The sequence below is a fragment of the Haliaeetus leucocephalus genome, unplaced genomic scaffold, assembly GCF_000737465.1.
Source record: "Haliaeetus leucocephalus isolate CR32 unplaced genomic scaffold, Haliaeetus_leucocephalus-4.0 Scaffold451, whole genome shotgun sequence".
NCBI lineage: Eukaryota > Metazoa > Chordata > Aves > Accipitriformes > Accipitridae > Haliaeetus > Haliaeetus leucocephalus.
Genome location: NW_010972887.1, coordinates 5,008,809 through 5,036,368, shown reverse-complemented (window position 1 = coordinate 5,036,368; position 27,560 = coordinate 5,008,809). Strand labels below are relative to the sequence as shown.

At 35.6% G+C, this 27,560-nt stretch overlaps 1 protein-coding gene across 1 annotated transcript in view; it reads left to right on the top strand.

The window, feature by feature from the left end:
- The window catches only part of LRP1B (low density lipoprotein receptor-related protein 1B), a 582,545-nt gene that overhangs the window by 301,289 nt on the left and 253,696 nt on the right, over nt 1–27,560 (top strand). The window contains exons 15-21 of the mRNA XM_010575228.1: nt 5,649–5,771; nt 7,413–7,553; nt 11,625–11,750; nt 13,648–13,764; nt 19,362–19,442; nt 20,748–20,915; nt 22,766–22,948. Of these exons, the coding sequence (XP_010573530.1) occupies nt 5,649–5,771; nt 7,413–7,553; nt 11,625–11,750; nt 13,648–13,764; nt 19,362–19,442; nt 20,748–20,915; nt 22,766–22,948 (939 nt within the window). The remainder of the gene's footprint in view (nt 1–5,648; nt 5,772–7,412; nt 7,554–11,624; nt 11,751–13,647; nt 13,765–19,361; nt 19,443–20,747; nt 20,916–22,765; nt 22,949–27,560) is intronic.

The following is a 27,560-nucleotide window of genomic DNA, read 5'->3' as shown; positions in this document are numbered from 1 at the left end:
TGCATGGGTGGAGTTTAGAAAATGCAATTGCTACTATACCAGTACATTTACAAATGTATTTTACTGCAGAAAACTTTTAGATCCATTTACTGCATACAGCATTCAGATGAGTTGTTGAATATTTGCTCTCTTTAATGAAAACATGTTTCTGGTTAATGTCTGGTTAATGCCTGCTACCAAACATAAAACTGAACATCAGGAATTAGTATAAATAAAATACTGTTTAAAAGATGACTGTATTAAATATTAATATCTATAGATCTCATTAATCTCTATAGATGGTCATTTCTGACATGTAGAACATTTCCAGTTCAACAGTTCCTGTAGAAAATCAGACACTAAGGTGTTAGCAGTCCAGCTACATTTGATTCTGTACATGAACCAGAAAAGTAACAAAATTAAATTTCACCATTGATTGGAATGCTGCTTAGTACAGATACAATGTTAAAATGTGGTTCTTAAAACAGTGATTTTTTTTTTTTTTTTTTTAAAGTTTACAGGCCCTATTATGAGTACTGTGTCCCTGTGAATAAACCCCGATTTTATTTTCACAGTATCATTACCTTCACATCTGGATGTGGGTGCAGCGTCTTGTTCATGTCTATTCTTAGCACTTGGAAGATTTGACTGTGTCTGTCATTTGTGGTCAATGAATGGCTTGGAGAGCAACTGATAAAACTAATACAGGGTGGATAGAATTAAAACATAAAAAATATTTAGCACTCATAGATACAGAGAAAATATTTAGCCTTTATATTTGTTATAGGCATATATTTATGTCAAATGTGTATATATACATTTCTGTGTGTGTGTAAAAAATGATACATGTATATATGAAAATAAAGTACAGTGAGTATTTTCCCTATATAAACTGGCTAATATTTTGCATAGTTTTATTTCAGAGGTTTTATATACCATACATACTAAATAATTTTTTTATTGTTTTTCTTTTGTCTAGTGTTACCATTTTTTTTTTCATCCAACAAAAAAAACCCAACAGGTGATTTACAAAGGGAAGAAACAGTTTAGTTTTCAAATTGATGCTGAAGTATAAACTGGGAAATACACATGTGTATAGGCAAAATACTTGGCATGTAATATCTGCATGTATAGTATTACTTAATTTTATGTTTCATTTTAAAATTTACTATATTTGAAGACTTAGATATGTAGTTAATATTCTTTGGAGAAGACAAAGACATCTTCTCTATCTAAAAGTACATCTTCCAGTGTGTTTTTCCTTGGGAAAACCACTTTTTACAATGTCTCACTTAACCATCTGAGGCCCTACTGGAAAGCTTAGTGATTTTCTTTACAACAGGTTAATATGAAGTCTTCCCTTTCCTGCTGAATAATATTTTTCTATGTGCAGCTAGGCTTTCTTAGGGAAAGCCATTGACAATAATACTTGACTATGGAGTGGTGAGGTCCAGACAGCCAACTTGTAATTGGTTTTATGCATATGGAGGCAATGCTGAAAGTTTCTCCTTTCTGGTATTGTAACATCTAAATTTTCAATCCCTAAACCAAACTGTAGTATGTGTAGTACTGTGCTACGTCCAGGTCATTGTAAGAGTGTGTCTCTTATCACAGATGCTTTTCAGGGACTCTCTCTTCTTCCAAAGTCATGTAAAAACATGATGTGTTGGGGGATTTTTGTTGGGTTTGCTTGTTTTTTTTATGGCAGTATCTGCCCCCAAATCTACCCTCAAGTTGGCCAAATTTCAGAATACTTCGAACTGTGTATGCTAAGAGAGGATGTGGTGGTTGCTTTAAATACTTGGTACTTCTGCTGCTTTATTCCATACTAAAAGTTCCTTTGTTTTTAGAAAAAAGGAAATTTAAAAATGAATGCAGTTGGTATTAGCTTCCAAATAAGCTAACACCAGAGACAGAAGACTAAAATACTACCTTTTAGACATTTTTAGCTGAATGAGCTTAAATCTTGAGAAAGTGAATTCAGCTCATTCATGCATTCTTTGTTTGAAATTGCAATTGGAATTTTGCAAAGTAACTGCAGCCTTTAAGATCTTCCCTTTTTGTCCTGCTCAGTGAGGTTGATCTTGCATTGTTCCCAAAGGAGCATAAGCATTTATTTTAAAGAAAGTGAAGCTAATTTTTTGTTTTCTTTCTGTGTGTTTCTTCTGAAAGAGCAAGACCAAGGCTCAACCATGTTGTACAGAGAAAACCACAGTAGTTCATTTTATGGTATAAGTTATATTTTATAGCTTATACATATGTACCTTAAAAAACATTTGGCTCTGATATTGTGAGGTTCCTGTTTTGATGCTGCTGTTATTGTCACTACACAAGCAGAAACCATGTCAATTTATTTTGGCACAATTGAATTGAGACTGGCATTTTTATTTAGGAGGTCTTTTACAGGATACTTGACTGTGCCAGTTCTGCTTTGCTTAGTACTATGGGAAGCGACATTAAGCTTCTTCTGGTATCTCCTTAAGAAGAGGTGTTTTTCACTGTCTTTGTATCTCATGAGGCATGATCCTCTTGCAGAGGAACGTTTTTTTTCTTCCTTTCAGAAATTAGAATTCATCTTTGTTAGGCTTAGTCTTTGTGTCTCTATGCATCAGGAATACCTTAAGAAGTGGGGAGGTGGGAAGCATATTACTATGCGGGAAGCATAGTAGTCATAGGAGTTGGATTTACAGTCAGCATATGAACCTGCCAAGGCCTGCGGGTATTTCCACTGCTGTGAAAGGGGAGATTGCTATTCATACGTAAGTAATTCTTATGTAAGTCCATTTACAGCAGTTAAAATAGCCTCTTCTGAAATCAATTGATATTTTAACTCTTCAGTTTGCAAAGAAGAGCTGATGAGCCCCAGGCTGCTGCTATTCATATGTGTAGTATGATCCTAAAAGTAAGCTTACACAGCTTTAGCAGTACTTGAGGTTAGGTTTATGGGAAGGTACAAACATAAATGAATCCTCATGAAAACAAGTACAGTGATTGCTAAGCAGCAATAAATGCTTCGGTGTATCTTTTAAATGAGAAGATAAAACAAATGTGTGTGGTTGTTACAGGTTTGTTTTTTTTTTTTCCTTAGAATGATGACTGAGATGCAAGTACATTGTTGTTTTAGCTCTGGCCTAATTTTTAGCAAATTAAAATGGAATCAGCCTAATTTAATCATATGCAAGTGGCAGGGCAGCAGCTGTTTTAAAAGCTGGCAGAATATGAAAAATATGATAATAGCTTTGCAAGTAGTTTTAAAATTTGGGGAATATTTTAAGAACACCCATATAAAATAGCTGTTATGAACAGCAGTCGAGGAAATTTAATTTTATAAATATTGGTAGCTAAATGCATTCCATAGCTTACTCAGTAAAGAGACTTAACCTCTTTGTTGTACTGCATTTCAGGAGTCATTTTAGCCTAGGAGTCTCTTCAGCGAGACTGATGGGACTGAAGGTCTCATTGCACCTTCAGGTTGAAGACTTCCTTAAAGCTCACTTTATAAACCTTTTTATGTAGGATCTTGTTGCTTTAACTCTTGGTACTTGTACTTTCCTTGTTGTCACCCTCTCTTTTATCACTTATTTAGCAAGTAACCTACTGTGCTGCAGTTTGTCATCCCAATTATGAGGTTAAATAGGAACTTTTCATCTTCAAGACGGACCAGCTGACTTTGATCTAGTGTTTTAATTTTGAATTTATTTATTTTAAGCTTGCATTGGGCTTCAGAATCATCAGGGGTTTTCAAAGTGTTTTCTATATTTGTCTTAAATAGTCCTTTATTCTATAGCCTTATTCTTTTTTAGTGATCTGACAAATTTATGTATATTCTTTAAATCACTGCAAATTTCCTTGACTTGTGCTCTATAATTTTGGAATCACTTTTGAAGATTATGTTTTAGTTTATTTGTTTTGGCAGCGTCTGATAATCATCTTAAATCAGCTTTACTGACATTCTTTGATTTGTATAATGGGTGGCCCTGTAAAGATGTAGAGAGTTTCAAGGCTACTTTTTCTGATGCAGTGTTTTACCTGACATTTTCCAAGATTTAGATGCAAATGCATCTCTTACTCTTTTGATGTTTTGTTCATATTATTTGGGGTTTGGTGAGCGTAGACATAATAAAGGAGTCAATTTTTGTACGATGCTTTAAGTCATAGACTAAAACATGAAGTTAAGATCCAGTAAAGTATTTTAAATGCCCAGTTTAAGTTGGAACTGCTCTATGTAGAATTGTGATCCAGCCCTCACACTTCATAGAGACTTCCTGGTTTCCCTGTTTATACAGCTATATTCTTGCCATCTCCCTCACACCCTGCCCGATGTACAAGTACCACAGCAGCTTCCCACAGCATTCTGTATTAATTATTGTACATAAATTTATTTGGAAGTTCAGTGGGGTTTTAATGAACTGTAGACACATTTAGTTCTAATAAATGATATATGATGAGTCAGAAGAAAGTCTAGGAATAGGTTATTATGAAATGCTCAAAGTCTGTATTGTAAGATGTATTGAGGTACATCTTAAAATTTGAAAATTTTCAAAATCTTAAATTACTTGCTGGTTATCTGATGTTCATTTGATAATTTGAAAGTGTTTCCCTGCACATGCAGGTATGGCTCTGACAGGACAGTTTAATATGTGTGTTCACAGCTACCTCTATGAAAACTTAATGTTATATTTTCTGTGAAAAGAAAAGTGGTAGTGCTTTGAGGAGAGGGAATTGTGTGGAGTCTGTTTTAACCCAAGAAGTTGATGAATGTTTTGTACACCTAAAATGGAGGAGCAGAGGAAGAAACACCTGTTTTTTACTAGGACAGGAAGATGAAAAAAAGTGCTTTAAAGTTTCAGGAGACATGAAGTTTTTTATAGCTTGCCTGATCATAGTCAGTTATCACCAACACTTGAAATTAACAGAGCTTTGGTCATGAGAAGTTGAATGTCCTCAGCAGTGCATATCTAAGCAATTAAGTCATGGGCAAAGTGGCACAAACAGAAATCGTAACATTTGCTTCGGTGGCTTCAGCTTTAAGTCTGGTTGTCTAAGGAATGAGGCAGTGAGGATGCAGCAGTCCTTGGTAGATGATTAAAACACTTGACAGCTGCCAGTATCTTCATGTGAACAGCGTACACCTTTTGGGAATAAACAATAACACAGAAAAAGAAGGTAGAGAAATAGCAGATGTGTTCAGAAAAGAGTATATCTGCCTTGTATTTTGTCTGCCATAGATCTCATTGTACTGTTAATTTCTGTTTCCTTTCCCTTTTTTCATAGTCTGCATTTGTAGTCACATTGGTTTAATATGTGCAGATTCCAATATACTTCAGAACATTCCTTTATATACTGTTTAATTTCTTAAAAATACTACCTGCATGTAGCTGCGTCATATTATATATTTTATAGTATTTGTTCTCCTCATAAAAAAGGGAGATAGAATGTTGTGAACTGATGGTGTAGGGTTTTTTTATTATTCTTACAGTTTATTGCAACCTGTAACTAAAATTGTTTAAATATTATAACCTGTAGTAACCAAACTATGAGAATAATGTCTCCCTAAAATGAGAGGAAAATAATTGTAAAAAATTCTTCATGTGCTTACATTCTAAAAAAAAAAAAATTCTAGTTCTAGCATGGCTGTTATTTTTAAAGTTGCTTTTTTATTTTCACAGGTGATAATGCATGTCGTGTTAATAATGGAGGCTGCAGCACTCTTTGTTTAGCCATTCCTGGAGGCAGAGTTTGTGCCTGTGCTGATAATCAGCTTTTGGAGGAAAACAGTACAACCTGCATGAGTAAGAATTTTAAAGACTATCTGAATTGATGCTACTGTTAAGGGATCAAGTCAAACCTGAAAATAAAACAAGAATGTGTGGTCTCCTAGAGGCTTTTTGTCGTTCTGTAAGACAAAGAAATCTTCCTTGAATAAGGATTCTAATCGAAGACAGTTTATTAAATATAATAAAGAGTTGTCAAAAAAGACGAAATATTAAGTACACAATATTTGAGGATGAAATACATTGGAAAATATTTCAGAATGTCTGATAGGATAAAGCACTTAAATATTTCACTGACGTCTCTTAAAGTATATCAGAAATACCAGAAATTAATCTATATAATTATTATATTTAATCTGTATAAACTTGTTTCAGATTACTATATGGAGTAAGTATCTTAAATTGAAATCTGGCATAGAAAATGTTTGTGCTGAAACTGTTCATAAAACATGTCAAGCAGATGTATTTATATATAATAGGCCCTGACACAGACTATGCAAATTTTGCTGTCTTTTTTTTCTTCTCTTCCTTGGATATCTTCATTGAAATGCCAGTAAAAAAAACCTGTTAATAAGAAAATGTTAGATTTTCAAGTAAAAATAATAACTCATCAGATAATACAGGTATTTTTTAAATGTTTAGACCTGATATTTGTAACTTACTCAATTCTCTTTTTTTTTTTTCTTTGTTTGTTTTTTTATTTTTAATCTCATTGATCTATTTCTTGACGTGTAGTGTGTAAAACTTTACATAGGTCTCCACCAATAAGCCTGGTAGAGATGAGTAAAGCATAAGGATTGTTTCATAACATGATGAACATTATTGAGCTTGCAATTACCTTGAATTTGACCCAAATGCATGGCTGGCAGAGCCATCACTGTTGCTAAAGAAAACTATTTTTCTTTTTAGCAGAAAATACTGGAAGGTGGACTTCTCACTGGTAAGATGGAATGTAAGCATTAGGAAGAGAGGTTAGACACTTTCAGAACTGAATGAAGCAGGTTTCCTGCTTTTTCCCCAACACACTTCATTGCCTGGCTCTTGCAAAGGACTTTGGTGTTCCTCATAGGGTCATAGAGTGATGTGTGGTTTTTACACATTAAGCATTCTGAACCTTATGTCGAGAAATGTATCTGTCTGGATTTACCAATAAGCTTGTAGCTTGCTACTTAATTCTACCTCAGCAGAATTTTATCCTTTCTTCTTTGCCAAGTCTGTACCAGTGCATAATGCAGGTGTTTGAGTTGCTGCTTGGATACAAGAATCAGCTATCCACTAATTGTTTTCTAGGCCTTTAAAGAGCACCAGAATTTGGTCTGTGTCTGTAAGAATATTTTCCTTTTCACTGTTGATAAGGCATTGCAATATTTTAAACTGATATTTTTACACTATCATCTAAGCACCAATTTAAAAAAAACAGTTTGAGTGCCATTCTAGTCTGAGTTCTTCCATTTATTAAAAATATATTACCTCAACCATACACTCAGATATGCATGCTGCTACAGGCTTCAGGTGGCATTACCTCAAATATGTAAAATTTACTAAAAAATGCTCTGAAGAATGATAAGAAGAATTTATATCTATTTATGTAGAGGTAGTATTGCATTCTGTATGTATCAAGCTGATAAAATAGATGTACTTCTTGGATATTTTCCCTAGTTAAACATGGAGAAGTGCTACCACAGTTGTGCAAAGCTGAACAGTTTCAGTGTAACAATAAGCGCTGTATCCAGGATCGCTGGCGCTGTGATGGGGATGATGACTGTCTGGATGGCAGTGATGAGCATTCTGAAATTTGCTGTATGTATGCTTTTTAACCCACAATTCATAATTAATTTTAAAAATTGGAAACAAAATAATGCAAGTCTGAGGGGAGTCAAACAAAAGTGATAATCCTTAAGTCATGCATGGAAATCTTTCATTATTTTCTTCTTTTCCTGCAAACAATAATAGTAGTCCTTTCAAATGACACTCGTGTACTTGTTTCATAGAATAGTACAAGAGCAGTCATCTTTTGGTTTTGACATCGTCATTTCTGATTCTTTAAATGTTGGAGTACTCAGCATGGGTTTATGAAGGGGAAGTACGCTCAGCCAACCTCATAGCCTTCTGCAGTGATGCGACTAGCTTGGTGGATGAGGGAAAAGCAGTGGATATTGTTTACCTCATCTTTAGTAAGGCTTTTGACACTGTCTGCCATAACATCCTCCTAAACAATCTGACAAAGGATGGGTTAGGTATGTGGACAGTGAGGTGGATTGGAAGCTGTCTGAATGGCCAGGCCTTGGGGCTTGTGATCAGTTGCACAATGTCCAGCTGGGGCTAAGTCACTAGCGGTGTACCCCAGGGATTAATGCTGGGGTTAGTAACCTCTTCATTAATGACTTGGACACAGTGCACACTCGGCAAACTTGCAGATGATATGAAGCTGGGAAGGGTGGCTCATGCACCAGACGGGTGTGCTGCCATTCAGAGGAACCTTGACAGGCTGGAGAATTGGACAGAGAGGAATATGGCGAAATTCAGCAAGGAGAAATGCATCTGGGGAGGAATAACTCCAGGCATAAGTATACGCTGGGGTCCATCCAACTAGAAAGCAGCTTTGCAGACAAGGACCTTGAGGTCCTGGCAGGCAACAAGCTGACCATTAGCCAGTAATGCACCTCATGGCAAAGAAGGCTTGGAGCATCCTGGGCTGTTTTAGGAAGGGCATCACCATCAGGTTGAGGGAGATGATCCTTCCCCTCTACTCAGCCCTGATGAGGTCATATTCGGAGGACTGTGTCTAGTTGTGAGCTCCCCAGTATGAGAAAGATAAGAACTTACAGGAGCAAGTCCAGAAAGGGACCATTAAGATGATTAAGGGACTGGCACATCTGTCACGGAAGTTGGGAGAGCTGGGATTTGTCAGTCTGGGGGGAAGGGAAGGCTCAGGAGGGATCTTACCAATACGTATAGATACCTAATTGGAGGGAATGAAGAACAGGGAGCCAGGCTCATTTAGTAGTGCCTACTAGCTGGACAAGAGGTAATAGACACAAACTGAAAAGCATGAAATTTTATCTGAACACAAGAAAAGACTTTTTTACTGTAAGTGTAGTCGAACACTGGAATAGAGTGCCCAGAGAGGTTGTGGATTTTCTATCCATGGAGATACTTGAAACGTATATTGACATGGTCCTGAGAGACCTGTTCTACTTGGCCCTGCTTGAGTAGGTGATTAGACTAGGTGATCTCAACAGGTCCCTTCCAACCATAAACATTTCTGGGATTCTGTAATGTATTTCTAAAAAACAAACAAACAAACAAAAAAACCCCAAAAACTAAAAAAACCCAAAAGACCAACAACACAAAAACCTCACCAAAAAACACAACCCAACCAAACCCCAAACCAACAGCAACAACAACAAAAACTAATCCTCCCCTTCCAGTTTTAAATTAGATGCACTTTGTCTTTAAAAATACAGTTTTACTAGAGCTGTATTTTTTTGCTGTAGAGGAGTTGAAATGAAAAAAATGAAAACATACCAATTCTGTATCTGTGTAATTTCTGGAAGATACTTAAATGGCCTACTATAAAATTAGAGTTCCAGCAGTACAAATTCCTTTCCTTACTCAGTTCTTCACTATGCTTCTTATTTCTATCATTTCTCTAAACCGAATCTCTTTTACTGAAATGAAAATACGTTATTTTTTCCCTATCACTTGTAGACACGAAGAACTGATACTGTTCTACTGTGCAGCACTGTTCTAGGTGTCTGAAAACTCTTATCATGGTCTCTCATTCTTACCTCTTTGAGAGAATACAACACTAATCTGTTCTTTTTTTTTTTTTTTTCCCCCAGTAGATTATGATGGGTTTAGATTTCATTTCTCTTTTCTGAACTTTGCAAAGTGATCCTAGGGGTTGAATGTCCAAAACTGAATGTATATACTTCTGCTGAGGCTTTTGTGAAGCTGGTTAGGCTGAGAAAATGTGTTTGTGATGGTTCATAGTCCTGTTTATACATCCTTGGGTAAATCTTGCCTGCTTCACACTGGCCTGATGTTGCTGATACATACTGAGCTTGTGAACCTCTGTAATGCCTAGGTCTTTTTCTGTATGGCTGTTACATAGCTAGTTTGTTGGTTTTTTTTCCCTGCATTTATGTATTTTGATAGCTCCATGTGGTAGTGATTACTAATTTCAGTCCTAATTTTCAAAACATCTGTTCAGTTCTGATTGTAGTGCTTACTAACATTTTATTTTAATACCAGGGACTCTTACACTTAAATAAGGAGCTCAACTAATAAAAACAGTCAGAAGGAAAATCTTTTGGCAGAGTTGACTTGATTCTCATTTAAATTAGTGTAATGTAGATCAATTCATTGATCAAAGCTTTAATTCTCAAAGCGTTTATATAGCTATAAATGAAGTCATAATCTGGTCCCAGATTATGTGGTACATGTATGTGATACATAGTTTAGGTGGCCAGTATGATAACATTAATCTCTTTTCAGCAGTTGCTATAGTAATTTCAATAGTTCTTTTCTAGTTAGTCTGAAATATTTGCAATTATGAATAGAATATACACACATTAGTAAATATATATAAGCAAAAAGCTTAACTACCATTTAAAACAATATCTATGTCTAGTATTAAAGTCAGATTTTAAAAAAGCCTTCAATTTTTAATTTTATGACATGGATGTTAACAGTTTTGTTTTCCAGTCACATTGCAAACTAGGTTGCTTCATAGGTATTATGAGACTTGGAGTACCTTTCTGCTCAGATTAATTAATTAATCTTTACTTCCAGTGTTCTTGCACCCTCCACACAAAACACTCATGAAGGGTTCATGTGCTATTGATATCACACTCGGTCTGTGTTGTTTTCAATGGAAAGAATAGGTAGAAAGGTCAAAGATAAAAGCTACTGAAATGTCAAGGATAAGCCTGCAAGACATTCTTTCTTTTTAAATACCGTTTGTTTCCAGATATATGTTAAACTTTAAAAAAGAGACTGTGGATGGCTGAGTAGGTGGAAGGTAGCTTGAGATTATTTTTAACCCAGCATTTGAAACTGTGTAGTTTACTGCTCTTGTGTAGATCAAGGTTAGCAAGATCTGCTAATAATAGATCTTGTTATTAGCATAAAAGAAGCAGGACATATATACTTACTACAGCTGCATGAGCAGGCCAATAGTATTTACATAATATCTGTGCATTCGGTCTTCATCGTTTCCGTGAGACTTGGTAGCTAGCAAAAACATGTTTGTGAGATACCTTGTTCACTCGTGAATACCAGATTTTTTTTGTCAGTTTTACACTGTGTTGTGTATTTCACTTTTTGATACCTACAATTTCATGGTAAGTAAACAGCAGATCCATATGTGGCTGTTGACAGTAATGCGCATCATTTTAGAAGCAGTTTTTAGCCTGTCCAAATCCCTGCTCATTGTGGTATAATATTTTGGATATGCACTTAGCAACTTGCATCCATTCCCTTTGGTGGTTTTTTTTTGTTTATATGCACTTCAGTTTGCAAACCTCATCACACTGATAAGATGAGATCGAGGACATTTTTCTTTAAGGAAATAGCAACGTTGTAAAATGCTGCTACCTTTTATCACTTAGTAGTTAATAGAAGAGGTTCTCCATATTGACACTAGTATGATAGTAGAATCTTTACTATGTATTGTTTAATTTATGATTGAAGTACTGCAATATTTTTTAATTGACTGGTTTGGGGAACAATTTTTATATCATGGTGATTATATATACGGGATAACCATACTAACTGCATCACTAGGGAATACCATTTAATGTATTATTTTCAGCTGTTTTTCTCTGATTATTTTCTTAGGAAAAAAACTCTTTTTTTTCTCCCCAGTCAATCATAGTTGTCCTGATGATCAGTTTAAGTGCCAAAATAATCGCTGCATTCCCAAGAGGTGGCTTTGTGATGGAGCTAATGATTGTGGTAATAACGAAGATGAATCAAATAAAACCTGTGCAGGTAAAAATTTTACTTGGATGTGCATAGAAGTTCTCTAACTCCAGTTCCATAAACAGTTCAAGGCTGCTGTGAACTGAACTGAACCAGTCTGCTACTAGTAATCTGATTATTGACATTTTAAATTAATTCAGATTTTGATGCTACTAAGGCTGGAATACAAATTATATTTTATTTAATCCTTATGCTTGACTGTGCTTTCCAAAGTAATTCAGCACTTAATCTATCCATATGGGTTGACTGTCAAAGCACTGCTTAGGTACAAACTTGTCCCTGCTAAATCTTTTTAGGCAGTTAGAATTTTGTTTGTTAACATGCTGTGATGAGGGCCATGTCACTAATAAATTTTATTTTATGCTGACAAAAGCATGATTAGTTATTCAGTTTCCCCTTGGTACCTTGAAATTGTTTTCATTTGTAAGTTACTAACTGTATAGTGGATTTTTAAGGAAATACCAAGATGAAAATTGTTTACGGATTCCACTGCAGTAAATCATGGAGTTCCAAATCTGTTCTTTGCTTGTATGGAAGTGATGTTTAGTGCTTGTCAGTAGAGCATACTAAATAATCATTAAATATCCGATGCACAAAATATCAGGCATCAATAAACCGATGGCTATTTTAAACTGAAATGCAGTGATAGACAGCATACATTGTGTATTAAAATATTCCCTGAATTCATTTTCCTTGATTTAAATTTTCATATGTATAATAACTGGTTCTGGTTGTCACTAGTGCAATTTGGCTAAAAGCACTCTAGCACAAATGCAGACCCATAGTATCCATATCATCTCTATGGTATTATTGCAGATTGTAATACATCTTGATATCCTTTGATATTCAACTGTTTGCTTGTAGGATAAGAGTCTGATTTGAAGACCATATTTTTCATCCTATGTCAGTTGGCTATGGGTTGAATTTTGTATTCTTGTTTTTTCTTTTGTTCCTGCAGTGGCAAACACTTCATGTTTAAAAATATACTTCTTTGCAATATTTTAAACTTATATTCTTCTATTGTATTTTGGGCTACTTCTATGAAAAAAAAGGAAAATAGTAATTGAGAATACCGAATGAAAAATTATTCTTTTGATTATTGGTGTTTCTGATATATCAGTAATTTTTTTTTAAATTGTGGAATCACATATAGATGAACTCTAAAGGCTTAGATTTGGAATCAAAATCTGTGTCACTATCACTGGCATTGTAGTTATGGGTTCACATTTTGAATAAACAAAATTATAAGTAATGTCAGTTTTATATGATAGACTTTTATTGAAGTTTTACTGTTCATTAGCTTTTAAAGTAAATTATGTAGTTACATAGTATGATTTCTTTTAGTGATCTTTATTTCTTCAGAAGACAGATGTAATTTCCTTTAATGGTTCATTACAGTTGCATATTTGCAAAGGCAAAGATTCTAATAACAGTGAGGACAGGCACATCACACACGTGGTTTATTACTATTTTTCTGTGTAAACATGAATTTCACTAGATCATTGTTTATGTTATGAAATAAAATTTGTTAATATTCCAGTTGTAAGTTAGACATTTTTATGCCCTGATTTTTGCTTACGTTGACTCTAGCACTAATGTTATTGAACATTAATGCTCTTCTACTACCTAGTTTTGTATAATTATATATGAAACTTCATGTTCTCATACGTTGAAGAAACCACTGAGAATTCTGCATAACAGAGGTAGAAAGAAGAGAGTCCTGCGTATGACCTCAGTTTTCTCTGAAATCAAAGGAGGTGAATGGTGTTTAGTCAGATCAGGTAAAATGTGCAGCAGGCCAGGAGATGCCCTCCAGATTTGCAGCTTCTACATACAGGCATGCACCAAGAGACCTAACAGATCTAGTCCATTTCCCTTGCATTTTTAGAGTGTTTTGTCTTGACAGCAAGAACGTGTCAGGTCGACCAGTTTTCTTGTGGGAATGGACGCTGTATTCCGACATCATGGCTGTGTGACAGGGAGGATGACTGTGGAGATGAAACCGATGAAATGATATCCTGTGGTAAGTAAATTTTCTTTTGGGGAAAAAGGTAAAATTATTCTGTAAAAAGTTAAACATATAAGGATCTCTCTTCAAGTGAACTGACGGATAGAAAAAGTATGAGGGGTCGTCTTGGTTATATGTGAACTAATAATACTCTTCCCGAAATGGCAAATATAATTTATTTGATTAATAAATAAACCCAAAGAAAAGGCTGCATTTTCTGCTAATGAGTTTTTAACTACAATACCAAATATGCAGATCAGTCACCTTAACACTTCTCATTATCAAGTACTGTCACCCTCAAAAACTGATCTTCATCTCAGCTGCATACCTCTTCACATGGGCCCCCTCAACATATTCTAGATGTCAGTAAAATCAGACTGTTTCAGGTTTGAACAGAAGGTTATTTTGATGTTGTATTTGGCAGAAAAAATTAGTCTTTCTTGGTGTATTGGGTTTACGTGGCAAGGTTTTGATAGTGTGGGGACTACAAGGATGGCTCCTGTGAGAAGCTGCTAGAAGCTTCCCCTATGTCTGATGATAGAGCCAATGCCAGCCAGCTCCAAGACGGACCTGCTGCTGGCCCAGGCTGAGCCCATCAGTGCTGGTGGTAGTGTCCCTGGGAGAACAGATTTAAGAAGGGAAAAAGAAAACTGTGCTACTGCAGCCGAAGAGAGGAGTGAGAATATGTGAGAGAAACAACCCTGAAGACCCCAATGTCAATGAGGAAGGAGGGTTAGGAGGTGCTCCAGATGCTGGAGCAGAGATTCCCCTGCAGCCCGTGGAGAAGACCATGGTGAGGCAGGCTGTCCCCCTGCAGCCCAGGGAGGTCCACAGGGGAGCAGATATCCACCTGCAGCCCAGGGAAGACCCCACACCGGAGCAGGGGGATGCCCAAAGGAGGCTGTGACCCTGTGGGAAGCCCACGCTGGAGCAGTCTGTTCCTGAAGGACTGCAGCCTGTGGAAGGGACTCACACTGGAGCAGTTCGTGAAGAACTGCAGCCTATGGGAAGGACTCATGTTGGAGAAGTTCATGAAGGATTGTCTCCCATGGGAGGGACCCTGTGCTGGAGCAGGGGAAGAGTTGAGGAGTCCTCCCCCTGAAGAGGATGAAGCAGCACAGACAACGTGTGATGAACTGATCGTAACCCCGTTCCCTGTCCCCCTGTGCTGCTGTGGGGGAGTAGATAGAGAAAATCGGGAGTGAAGTTGAGCTTGGGAAGAAAGGGAGGGTGGGAGGAAGGTGATTTTTTTTAAGATTAGTTTTATTTCTCATTATCTGATTTGATTGATAATAAATTAAATTAATTTCCCCAAGCCAAGTCTGTTTTGCCCATGATGGTAATTGGTTGAGTGATCTCTCCCTGTCCTTATCTTGACCCACGAGCCTTTTGTTATATTTTCTGTCCCCTGTCTAGCCAAGGAGAGAAGTGATAGAGGGTGGCTTTGGTGGGCACCTGGCATCCAGCCAGGGTCAACCGACCACACTTGGTTATATCACGAGAGATTATCAGCAGCTCTGCTGTTGGTGCTTTACTGAGATACTGCAAAGAGCAGTGCACTCTCTCTAATCAGCTGCTTCCAAACAATTAAGGTTTTTGTAAGTCAGCATGACTGCCTTCATCTGTTTGGCAGGTCACAGGTAATTTGCTGTGAGCCTTGAGAGTAAAACGGTCATTGAGCTGTCTACAAAATACTGTGTCAGGGTGTTCCCTGTTTACAAGGTAATATTAGTGAAATTATTTGACTTACTGATATGAATTATAAGTGTGTTGCAATATAATAGGATATGTTTCTGAAATGACTTTTCAAGAGTTTTCAGGAAACAATGCTGACTGATTATTTTATTAGCAACAACCATGTAAACATGAAGAGAAAGGTTGTGCATAAAAAAATTAAAATCTAAAGTATACTTGGTAGGAAGCTTAGTAGTTAGACCTGTATTTTTCTCACATATAGCAGATATTTAATTCAATGTTATAAAAATATGCTGTTACTTAATCAAAATCGAACTGTGGAAAACAATGTAGTTGATAAAACTTTTTTTTTCTTTTTTGAAACTTCTTGCTGCTGTAAACCTTTTCAGTAGAGTTATTAGAGTTCCATTACTGAAAACAGTTTTTCTGCAAAACTCTCAATATCTACGAAGCACTTGCAGTGGAGAGCGAGAAAAGATAGAAAGTAAATGCATAAATGAAAGTCATAGGCTGACATTATGATGCCCTGCGTTCCATAAACATAAATCTCCAGGACCTCAATTACCAGAGAATCTATGGAAGGCAACATGTAGGATCCAATCAGTAAATTCTGTTCATCCGTAATCCCTTAAGTTTGTTTAATTTTGAATTATTCATGACTGGCAACCAGCTAATACTCATTAGCTGAGTTTACATTTTTACTTTTTAAGTCTATGTGTAAATCTCTGCATCTCCTTCTATAACTGCATTCAAGACTTTTGAGTATTTTTACATGTAAATAGTCATTATGTTTCCTGGAATATCCACCTGCTTTCTCTTACGTTATTTCTTATTACTGTCTTCCTTTCTCTTCTTTTAATAGTGATATAAACCAGAAAAAAAGAAAGCTAATTTTATATAGACAGTAAATGATATCTGATCAGTTACTTCAAAACAGATGACATATTTGATAAAATCTAAATAAAAATAAAATCATTATGTGAGTAAAAATGAGAATATTATTAAGGTGGACTTCTAATTGCCATGCTTCAAAGCAAGTAAGTTCTGTTGTGTACAGAGGTAGAATAGGTGATCCCAGTGGACTTGTATTTTGCAATCTCTAGAATTCTAATATTCTATGTAATGGTAGAGCATGGCACTTGGTACTGTCATAGTTTATCTGACTAGCTGTAGCTTGTGTTCTCAGACACATTATCAATACACAGAAGTTAATGTCATCTTTGTAATTTCTTCCCATATGTTTTGTTTGGTATTCTGTCAGCTGATCTGGAATATTTCTTTAGATCATTTAATCAGCATTTATTTCACCTGCTGTTTTTCAGTTTGGCCAAACTTTACATATGCTTCACATTTTAGAATCTTGTTTCTTTATCCTCAAGCACTGTGGTTGTGCAAATGTGTCAAGTATTTCATTTTTTCTTCTGCCTTATAATTTGATGGCTAATGGGCATGCTAACGGCATTTATTTAGCTATTCTATTTAGTGTTATATATTTTCTTCTATGAAACAGTTTAAAATTCTTCTTGTGTTCACAAGTTTTTATATTAAAGGTAAAATCATGGTTTACTTTTTGTTACCATTTCATATCATTGATTTTTAACTGCACCAGTCTTCAGCTATGAATAACTTTTGGCTCTTATTGATTCAAGAACTTAAGCATACTTATATTGGTATATAGCTAGGGTGAGCAGGACTGGAAAGATGATGCCAATATCATAATGCATACATTTTTTCTAAAGATACAGCCAGATTTACTAAGAAGCATGACATTCCTGAAGAAAATTTGAAAAGAGACCTTCCTTATTTTTCTACTGCTTTCCTAAAGGAAACAAGACTTGTGGTCATTGTCAGAGACAATGAGTGGAAGTATTGTGCCTGTCCTCTAGGATGTGAGAGGGAGCTGTGTATGATGGTGGAGGCTGGGGCTGAGAAGCAAACACTCCAGATAGTGCAAAACATCCTTGGAAAGACTGTGATGGGCTGAGAATCATGAGATGGGGGGGGGGGGGGGGGGGGGGGGAAAATACAATTTATTTTAATTAGTTTCCGTCTCTTTATACAGGTCTTGGGTAGACAGATGAACGTAAAATAAAGTCATGAAGGCATTCATGTATGGAAAAGGAGAAAATTACATTTAATATATGAGTTAAATTTGTGGAAAAATTATTGAACAGCTAAAAAGTGAAATTAAAAATTGCTTTCAGCTTTGCTTGGAGCACATAAGGCATATATTGTAGCTAAGTACCATCGTAGTTGCACATCTCCATTATTTGTCTTGGAACAGATTTTTGTTGTCACTGTAATGTGTTCCCCCAAGAAAAACAGCTTCTGTGTTGAAGCAGAATAATCACTTCAGTTGTATGATGTTCTTGGTGATCTCTAAATTTTACTATTTTATGCAGCTGGTTTGGTGCTTCATGTTCATGCATGACTTTTTTTAAGCCAAAACTTCCTCTCAGCTTCTGTAAAAAAAAAAAAAAAACAACCAAAAAAAACCCACCACACCCCCCCCCCCAAAAAAAAAAAAAAAAAAAATTTTAAATTATTTTTAAAACATTTTCTGCACCAAAGATGGCAAGAGGCAGCAAACCCAGGTCAGAATTTTGTTGACTTCAATGACTATTTCTGTTCTTGTCCTAAGGAAATTTTATGTTTGTAGCACGTTTTACAAGTTTAGAAAAACTCTTCAGTACTAATTACATGGCCTAATTCTCAAAATCTTTGTGAAGTTTAGCTTTGTTGTCTCAGTTGTAATAACACTAGAGCAACCCAATGTAGCTAGAGCAACCTATGAGGAATACACTTGGAGATTTGTTCTAGTCTTGGGCTGTTTCGGTGTGCCTGACAGGACTATATGCACCATTTTGGACATTTCTTTCTGTTGCATTTAGGGTGTACTGTGTGGGAACTTCCAACGTGAAACCTTTCGGTGAAGGAAAAACTTGCCTTGAAGTAGCAGTTCAGGCAAATTGTTCATGTTTGTCATATTTGGTTTGCATTAGGTATCAGTTACTGAGAGGTGTCTTACTCTCTATATGGTCTGTATAGAGAATTTAGGCTCCTCCTTCTTCCTTTTGAACCAAGGTAGACTTTCAGATTGTTTTCTACGATTTGCCAGGTTTTGTAAAGTAGATCTTGTATTTTCCAAACTGAATGGGTACAAGCACTGTTTTAACATATTAATGGTATGAACGCACATACCTAGCTATATCACTGGTTTCAGAAGAAAAACAAGTCTGAAAAAAATCGAGTTGTTCTATGCAAAAGCGCATTACATAATTATAACAACAAATCTCTGTGTGTAATATAGATGAGTCTCTGTGAATGATATTGTCTCAGGTTTCTACTACTTTTACTGGAATGCTTGAAGGAAATGATTGTAAATACTGACATTTTAATTTTGGATTTTTATTATGTCAGTGTACAGTAACTTAATTTCTTGACTGTTCTTTTGCTTGGTACTTAACCTCCTCATTTTATAGTCTTCCATTTCCTGTCTTTTACTGGCAATGCTATTGCAATTGGAGAACTTTTTTATATAAATAAACACATTGAAAATATGGTTTGTATCAGTCATCAAGCTATAATTAGTTGTAAATATTAGCATGCTTAGTAGCAAAGACAACCCTGGTCTGATGGTAATATAGGACCATGTTATAAGACACAGAATAATGCATTTCAGTGGTCCATGTTGAGGAAGGATAGGGTTTGGACTAATATTTATACTTAAAAGCCTTTTTATCCTCTCTTTCTGGTGTGTCACCTGTTTTTTTCTTCTGCAGATTAATTACCTGGCAGATGCAAATGTTTGATACGATACACTTGTGTAATTTATGCTTGTAGGAAGGTGGAAGAATATTACTAAAGAGGATATACATTAAATAGGTTTTTTTATTTCTTATTGAACACTTTCACAGAATTCCCAACGTGTGAGCCACTAACTCAATTTATATGCAAAAATGGAAGATGTATTAGCAGCAAATGGCTCTGTGATTCAGGCAAGTATCAAGTGTTCCATATCTGAAATGAATATGGTAGATATTACATAAATATTGCTTTGATACTCACTCTTTTCTTCTGAGACTGATACTGCCAGTTTGACTTGTAAGTGGTCAGAGAATAAATATAGTATTTTTAAATTACTCACCTGACCTAGAAAGCAGCAATATTGAAGCTTCTTGTAAGGAATGATGCAGTGCATATGGTAATAGTTACAAATAGTATATTCTGTAGAATGAAGTGTGATGTAAACTTTCATTATTAAAAAAAAAAGCTAAACTATCACTTGTGAAAGTATTTCCTACTTCTAGAAAACAAGATAGTTCCAGTGACCAAAATATCTGATTTTTTGTTGTTTGTGGGCAAGTTCCATTTAATAAATAGCATCCCTCAAGAGGGAAGGCTAGGAAGACTTTACAATATAGTTATTTCTTTTGTCTGAATGAGTACATATTTGAATGACAGCTGTTCAAATGCATCTTCTCTCAGAGCTTGTGATGTGGGAGTGATGTCATGCCAATCCTAGTAATATTGGGTTGGTTCTTCATCTACCATAGCATTTGTTGTTACTATAATTTTATGACACTCACAGGAATTCATAGCTGTAAATGGACAGATTCCCCAAATTATCACAGTGTGCTTACTGAAATTCTGTGCAAGGAGACCCTTTAGTGTTTACCTGACATATTTATCTTTTCCCTCCTTTGATGATCATGATCAAATTATGGGAATTGCTTTAAGAACGTTTTAATGACTACAACATTAGAGTAATGAGAAACTACATTCCACCCTTATTTATGTGCTGCCATCTTTTTCCACCTTGCACTGTTGCAATGACATGGAAACCACATTTGTAATACTATTGAAAAGAAATTCTGACATCAGGTTTTCATTTTGGTTTATATGAAGCTCTTTGTGCGTGTGCTTAACTAAGTTAACGAATCACTAAGAATAAAGTAAAACCAGTGTGTTTGGAAGCCTGTGTTACAGGCGTTATACACGACTATTGAAATTAAGAAAATCTACAGCCTTCTCATGCTTGCTGGTGTCTGTGATTGGATAACTGTGAATAAGTGTAAGGGGTTAGACTATCCAAAATGAGAGTCAAGTGCTGTTGGTAAACTAGACTTAAGGAATTACTTGCATTAGAAATAATTTACCATATGCCTGTGGGCAGTAAACATACAATTTTATTTACTGTACATTATTTTTCTCTTGCCTTTTTGGAAATATCTTTTTCTCCTCACATCTTTTATTCAGATCTTTTATCTTTTAAAATAATTTTAAAAAATTAATATTTGCAGATGATGACTGTGGTGATGGAAGTGATGAACTAGGCTGTATTCACTCGTGTTCTGCTGATCAATTCAGATGTTATAATGGTAGATGTATCCCAAGTCATTGGGTGTGTGATGGTGACAATGACTGTGGAGATTTCAGTGATGAAACCAAAACAAACTGCAGCAAGGAAGGTTAGCTTTTTTTTTTTTTTGTCTACCCACATTTTAATACTTATGAACACAGAGAATACTTTATTTATCTATATAGAGGACCCATCTTCAGTTGATAGAAAAAGAGAAAATGCTTTTAACCTTGGTAAAGGTTGGAATGGAAAATATATCAAGAGTAAAATGATAATACAGAAGTGTAACATAGAAGAAGAATGCATTGTAAAACAGAATGGGTATTATACTGAGATAAGTTTTGTAGTTTTACTTTACTGAATTATGCTAAATGTGATGTTTGTCCTATTACAGAGATGCATGCTGCCTAGATAAAGAGACAGTAAGCAGCATTTCTTAAGTTACCGTTTACATTTTCTGGAGTTTTTATGCAGTAACCCTCTCATTTTTGTGTGATCAATTTTTTGTGGTTTGGGGTTTTATTTGGGGGTTTTTTTGATAGTGTTACTGAAGCATAAAAATGTTTTAACAAACTACAGTCCCATTTAAATGCTATACATTGTATTTATTTGGGTGGGGAGAGAAGGGGAGGGTGCTTGTAGCAAAGGACAAAGAATGATCAGATAAGAATGAGGGAAAATTTTTCTCTCATATTTTTCTCATAGTAATTCTTCCACAGCAAAGTAACTGTACACAATTTTATCGGTCCTTTTTCATGAGTTTATATTCTAAATTTAGTTGCATACCTCATACGGATAGATGAATTAGCTGAATGCTGTGCATGAGTAATGTAAAGACCTTATTTTTATATATTTACAAAAATTATTATTTATCTGTATCAAAATAATCGGTCTGGAACTAAGCTACTCACTTCCCTCCCTGTTCACATCCACCTCAGAGCTTAAAGTCCTGCCCTGCCTTTTTGTACAACACCATGTTACATTGGGATTTGCACCACTGTCTCTGAAGGAGCACTGTTTTACACTCTTATTGTCAGTTTATACATCTTCTGTATCCTGCTCTGCTACATCATGCACACTTTCCAGCAACTTGTCTGTGCTTTATTTACAATAGAATGCAGATTATCTAGAAAAAAGGCAACTTTTAATAAAATGAACCGTATATTTATAGACAGTGCTATAGGAATTTATTCAAATAGTCCTTTTTGGTACAAACAGGAATGTATTAAGTTTATTGTTAAAGTACATGTTGTTAGTATGTTATGAAATACTAGAAATACAGTGGTAATAGTTTGCGAAAAGGAGGGCAAGGATAAAATTGAGAAGGCCATCATCTAGAAAATACTTAGAGAATTAAATATGTGATGAATAATTAAAATCACATAGTTACTGTGCTTTGAAATGTTCAAGACTGATTTCATAGCTGCACTGAACTGAAGTTCATTGCTGTGGAGTTCAGAAAGGCTCCAGCTAGCCTGCCAGTGCTGTAATAGCACAAGCCAGGCAGGTGTTGGGCCTTGTGTCAGTTAGAGCAGAGGTGTGTTCTTTCATGTTTTGTGAACTAGGAGATGGAAAAAAGAGGAGAATGAAGAAAGAGGAGGGAATGTAGCTTGAGTGTGAGAGGCAGGACTTATGAAGCACAGGGAAAACTTCATCAGCGTTGGTGCTCCTTACATGTCCAAATTCTTTCTTGTCTGACAGATGTGCAAAAAAACCAATTGGTATTTATCTTGAGCCTGTTGTGGAGGGGGGAGTGAAGGGAGTGAGAAGAATAAGAAGGAGCTTGTCAGAAGCTTATGTTGGCATGATGAGTTAGGAAGGAATAGTGAGTTTTAAGTGTAATACTTGGGGACTCTGATTTTGGCTTTGGTTAGGAAGGGGGATTCTAAGTCATTGTACGCTTAGCATGGAAAAAACTCACATGAGCAAATTCTTCAATATAATTCTTATTTTTCTAAGAAACTCCCTCTCCTGGAAGATGCAGCGGGAAGGAGTTTCAGTGCAGTCCTGATGGGAACTGTGTTCCTGAGTTGTGGCGCTGTGATGGAGAAAAGGACTGTGAAGATGGTAGTGATGAAAAAGGCTGTAATGGAACTATACGACTATGTGATGAAAAAACAAAGTTCTCCTGCAAGAGTACAGGTATATGCTTGCAGATACGTTTTGCTCTCATTTACTCGTTGTGTGTGCGTGTGTGTCTGTCTCTGTGATTTAATCACGTATCTACTATTTGAATACTGCTTTTAATGTTTAATACTACTGAGGTGATGTTACTTATTCTACTCATACCAGGAAAATAATATTAATGTACTTCCCCTAACCTGTTTTCTGATTTACAATATAAAATGGATGGGTTTTGAGATTACTTAAAGCTGAAACTGTTCTGTATGATAGTACATCAAACGAAATACTTAAACGTAGCATTTAATGGTACTTCAAAGTCCAGGTGTTTTCTTCTATTTTCCGTCTTTGGCCCTAGAAGTAAGTTAATTGAAACGGTATAAAGTAATTAGCTAGAAAACTTCAGAGCATTAGAACTACAGCACTGGAAATTTGAACCACAATATTGGAAGAAAAATACATTCTTTGAGGATGTTTAAAATCAAATTTTGCTAAGTATAATTCATTAAAAAATGTAGAAAGAATGTGACTATCTTTACATGAGGATATTTTGCAAAATAATGCTTAGATGGAACATTTTCTTAAGGACAGTCCAGTTAAGGAAGAAATTAATATATGTCAGCATTGTATTAATCTTTTTAAAATTTCTTTCAATGCTTAATGAAATAGTAGGAGTAAAATAACTTGCAAAGCAAAATTTAATTCAAGATATAATAAGTAGTAATATTGTTGCCATTAGGCAACTGTAATTATTACAGGAAAGGAGAACCCATTCTAATGCCTGTGTTATAGCTAATCATAATAAATGTTGCAGTCTACTTATGTGAGCTCTGTCCAAAAGTATTTGTGGACATGTATGGATACAGTAAGATACTTTACTCAAATCTACAGTGTGAACAGAGTTCATTTTTAATATGTGAACTACATTAGGATGTCCTAGAAGTGCTTGGAGGTTTGCTGCTACTTGGATTTTGAAGTTACAGAAATCAAAACGTCCAGATAAATAAATACAGAATACCGAATTTCATCTGAACAAAACATTTCCTTTTGTGTTCTTATAGTTTCCATAAAGATGTATAGAACGCGTCACTGTTAAATGAAATAGCTTCAATAAGTAAAAAGGGATTATTCACTTTTAATAGAATGGTCTGTTTCCTGAAATAGACTGATAGAAACCCTGGCACAGGAAATACGCTTCTTCCTGATAATGTATTTTTCCTAGTGCTTAAATGGGGAAAAAGTCTCCAGCTACGCTGCCTCATTATACGGTTACCTATGTTTACAGTTGTGTTCATGGAGGGCAATATCTCAGTTTACAGGATGAAGGATGAAATGTGACTTCTCTGGCTGCCACATATAAATACAGCAAAAAAAATATTTTCATCAAACATTTGCTAAATTCAAGGGTATGTGACTTTGATTTAGGGGCAAATGCAATCATGCTTGTTGGTTGTGCGGAAACATCACTTTAGGAATCAGTTGTGACAGTTTCATCCATAATTTTTTTCTGTCAATATTTTCCTTCTCTCAGTCCTGGAAGGAGCAAAACGGCTGTTCTGGAGGAGGCATGTTGGTAATGCATTGGAACAGAAAACAGTAAAAGCAAATTTTTGTTTAGCTACTTTTCAGTTTAATTCCATATGGTGGGACAAATGAATAGTAAAGGTTTTATGAGAAACAGTTTCTGTCACAATCCTTTCAGGTTTCAAAATAAATGTCATTTTCTCTGTGGATTATTCTAAAGAAAGAATACTGTCTGGCTTCCATATTTATGGGAATTGTTCAAATGAGGAGAAATTGGCTAATTCTCCCCTTATAGATTGCTAGGTGGTGGCACCTGATTTCCTAATACAGAATATGATGGGTCTGGATAGGAACGTGTATTATGGGTGGAGGTTAAACAGCCGATACGTTTTGAGGGAAATGACAGTTGGTGAGAACAGTAATAGTGAAATATTTACTGCACACTTTTTTGTTTACCCCTTTTTTGTTCTATGGCTGTAAATAGTAGCTGCAGGGTCTTTCCTTACTGTAGTTTTTGTTGGCTCTTGTTAATCTGTCATAATGCCACAGGTGTGAGTGTCATGTTACAACTACAGCATTTGTCAGCCTTCAGCCAAACGTGGTTTTTCTGCTTAGAGTAATGGTGGTCTCAAGAACCCATCATATCCGGCTCCTTTTCTCATATGCACTTAAGAATATCCAACAGAGAGTATTTCATAACTTACATAGATGTCCTTTTAGTAATTTGCCTCTAATAGTTGAACATTTTTTCCTAATAAGTCATCTCAATCTTTGCTGCAAGCTTAATTGATAGTCATCTTTTCACCAGTGTAAAAATCTTTTGAATATTGAAAGACTTCTGTCGCATGTCTCCTTAACCACATTTTTTGTTGAATAAACAAATAACTTTTTTTTTCCTCTTGCATGTCTTCTATTTTTATTTTATATTTTTATACCTTTAATATTTTTGTTGGTCTCACTGGAACTGTCCGACCTGTGCAGTTCTTGAGCTGCAGTATCCAAAGTCAGCCAAAATGCTGCAGGACACTTGAGTTAACAGATATCAGAATGACGTTTCCAGTTTTTTCAAGAACATCACACGGTTGTTTGCGGTGATGTGGGATGAAAAATATACTAGAGTTTGCGCGGCAGTAGAATATGGGATGCAATACCTACCTGATTGAGAGTGACTACTGTTGGGCTGTTTCTAGCCGGTTATGTATTGCTTTTAAATTAGATTAGGCTTCTTTTAAATCAGACTAGACTAAATTAGATTAGATTAAGATCCAAGTTCCTATTTTAAATTCTGATTCTGTCCTCCAAAAATTATTACAGGCATGTACTTCAACTCAGTTTTATGTACTACATAAATCTGTCCTTTTTATTTCATCTCCCTACTTTGCAGTTGGTAGTACTGGACCAAGAGCAGAATCTGTGCAATCTCACTTAAAAATTCATCTAATTACTCTAATGACCATAATCAAGTACTTCTGTGAAGACAAATGTAAAAGACCCATGAATACTTCAGTTTAGTAAGCAGTAGATCTGAACTGTAATGTTTATTTGTCATACTTACTGCTTTTTATATTTCTTTGAAGAAGCAGTTAATTTTGTATCTTACCATTTTTAATGATACCCTGTGGGCTACTATTTTATATTTCTTTTTTCTTATATGTTAGTGATATACTAGAGGGGAAAAAAGATGAGAGAAGAAGTAGGATTTCTTTGGAGTGTAAGGAATGTACATAGAGAGGAAATAAAGTCGAGGGGTGATCATCACAATGATACTGGAAGAGGAGAGCAATAGTACTGTCTGGATGGGGAGTGTAAGAGTCAAGATGCAAGTATGTGGCAAGTAGAGAAGAATGGAGAGAAGTTGACAGAGGAAGGCTGGCAAGACGGGGTTTTTGAGAATGAAGATGAGGAAATTGGTAGGGCTGCCCTACAGATTCTGTGAGGGCTGATGAGGAAAGGGTTACTGTGGAGAGAGATGGCATGAGAGGAGTTTTGAAAGAGGAGATTTAGTAAGAACATAGGAATGGGAGGCATGCAGGAGTTCAAAGGCTGGGTGGAAAGGTTATCAGTCATGAGGTGCGTTTACCAGTGTTGCTTCCACTTATTCTCTGCCTGCTCTGTCTCCTCTCTCGCTTTCAGATCTTTAGAGCTGCACATCTTGTACAGCTACTTTTATAAGCTTTTTGAACATAATGATGGTTCAGAATGGTGAAATTTCTGACTGGAGGGGGTGGATTCAGTTGACATTGAAAGTTCAAATAAAAAGAAATCACCACAGCAAGTAAACTAGAAAATGACATATGTTGTTCCAACACTGGTTTTATCCTCAGTTCATGGTATCATCATTTTCTGTGGTAGCAGGCTGTCGTCTTTAGGCCCTGAAATTTTTTCTTTTGTCTCATCCAGGAGATATTTATAAACATTCTCCTAAAAGCTTTTAAATACCAGAAATGACCATGTTCTTGAAACAATGTAGTTCAGTCTACGTCTCAGGTGCGTTCTGCAGGTCAAGCAAGATCATTGACCATCACAACATTTTATTAAATGTGTCAGATTAGAACATTTTTTTCGTTTTGATGGGAATGAGATTGAGTCTATTCTATAGGTTAGGAAGGCATTACAGCTTTAGACAGTGCGAATTAACTGTAAGAGGAAACTGAATGCAATTAATGCTCCGTCAAAGTAGTTTTCCTACAGTTGAATATACAATTGGTCGAAAAACTTCCTGGGCTCAGTATCCCAACAAAGACTGAAAAGTATAAAATAGTTTATTCTGTTGTACTTGCTAATATTTGTAGGAAATAAATGTTGGAGAAGCATTTGGATCAGTCTTTCCCACATACTTGTTGCTTCAGAACTTCTGATTCACTACTTTACACATATTTCTTTTCTGTTACATAAAAGAGCTATGGAAAAGAACAGATAAATCCATTGAGGCAATTAATTTATGATGGAATTTTACTAAAAAGGTTCCTGGAAACCAAAAATATGAGTTTCAATAAGGGGCAATAAAGCAAAAATACTTCAGTGAATTTTAAGTAATGATTTCAAGACAGTCATAATACTTCATTGAGTCCATCTCTTTAAAATTTTGGCAAAGATTAATTCCTTGAAA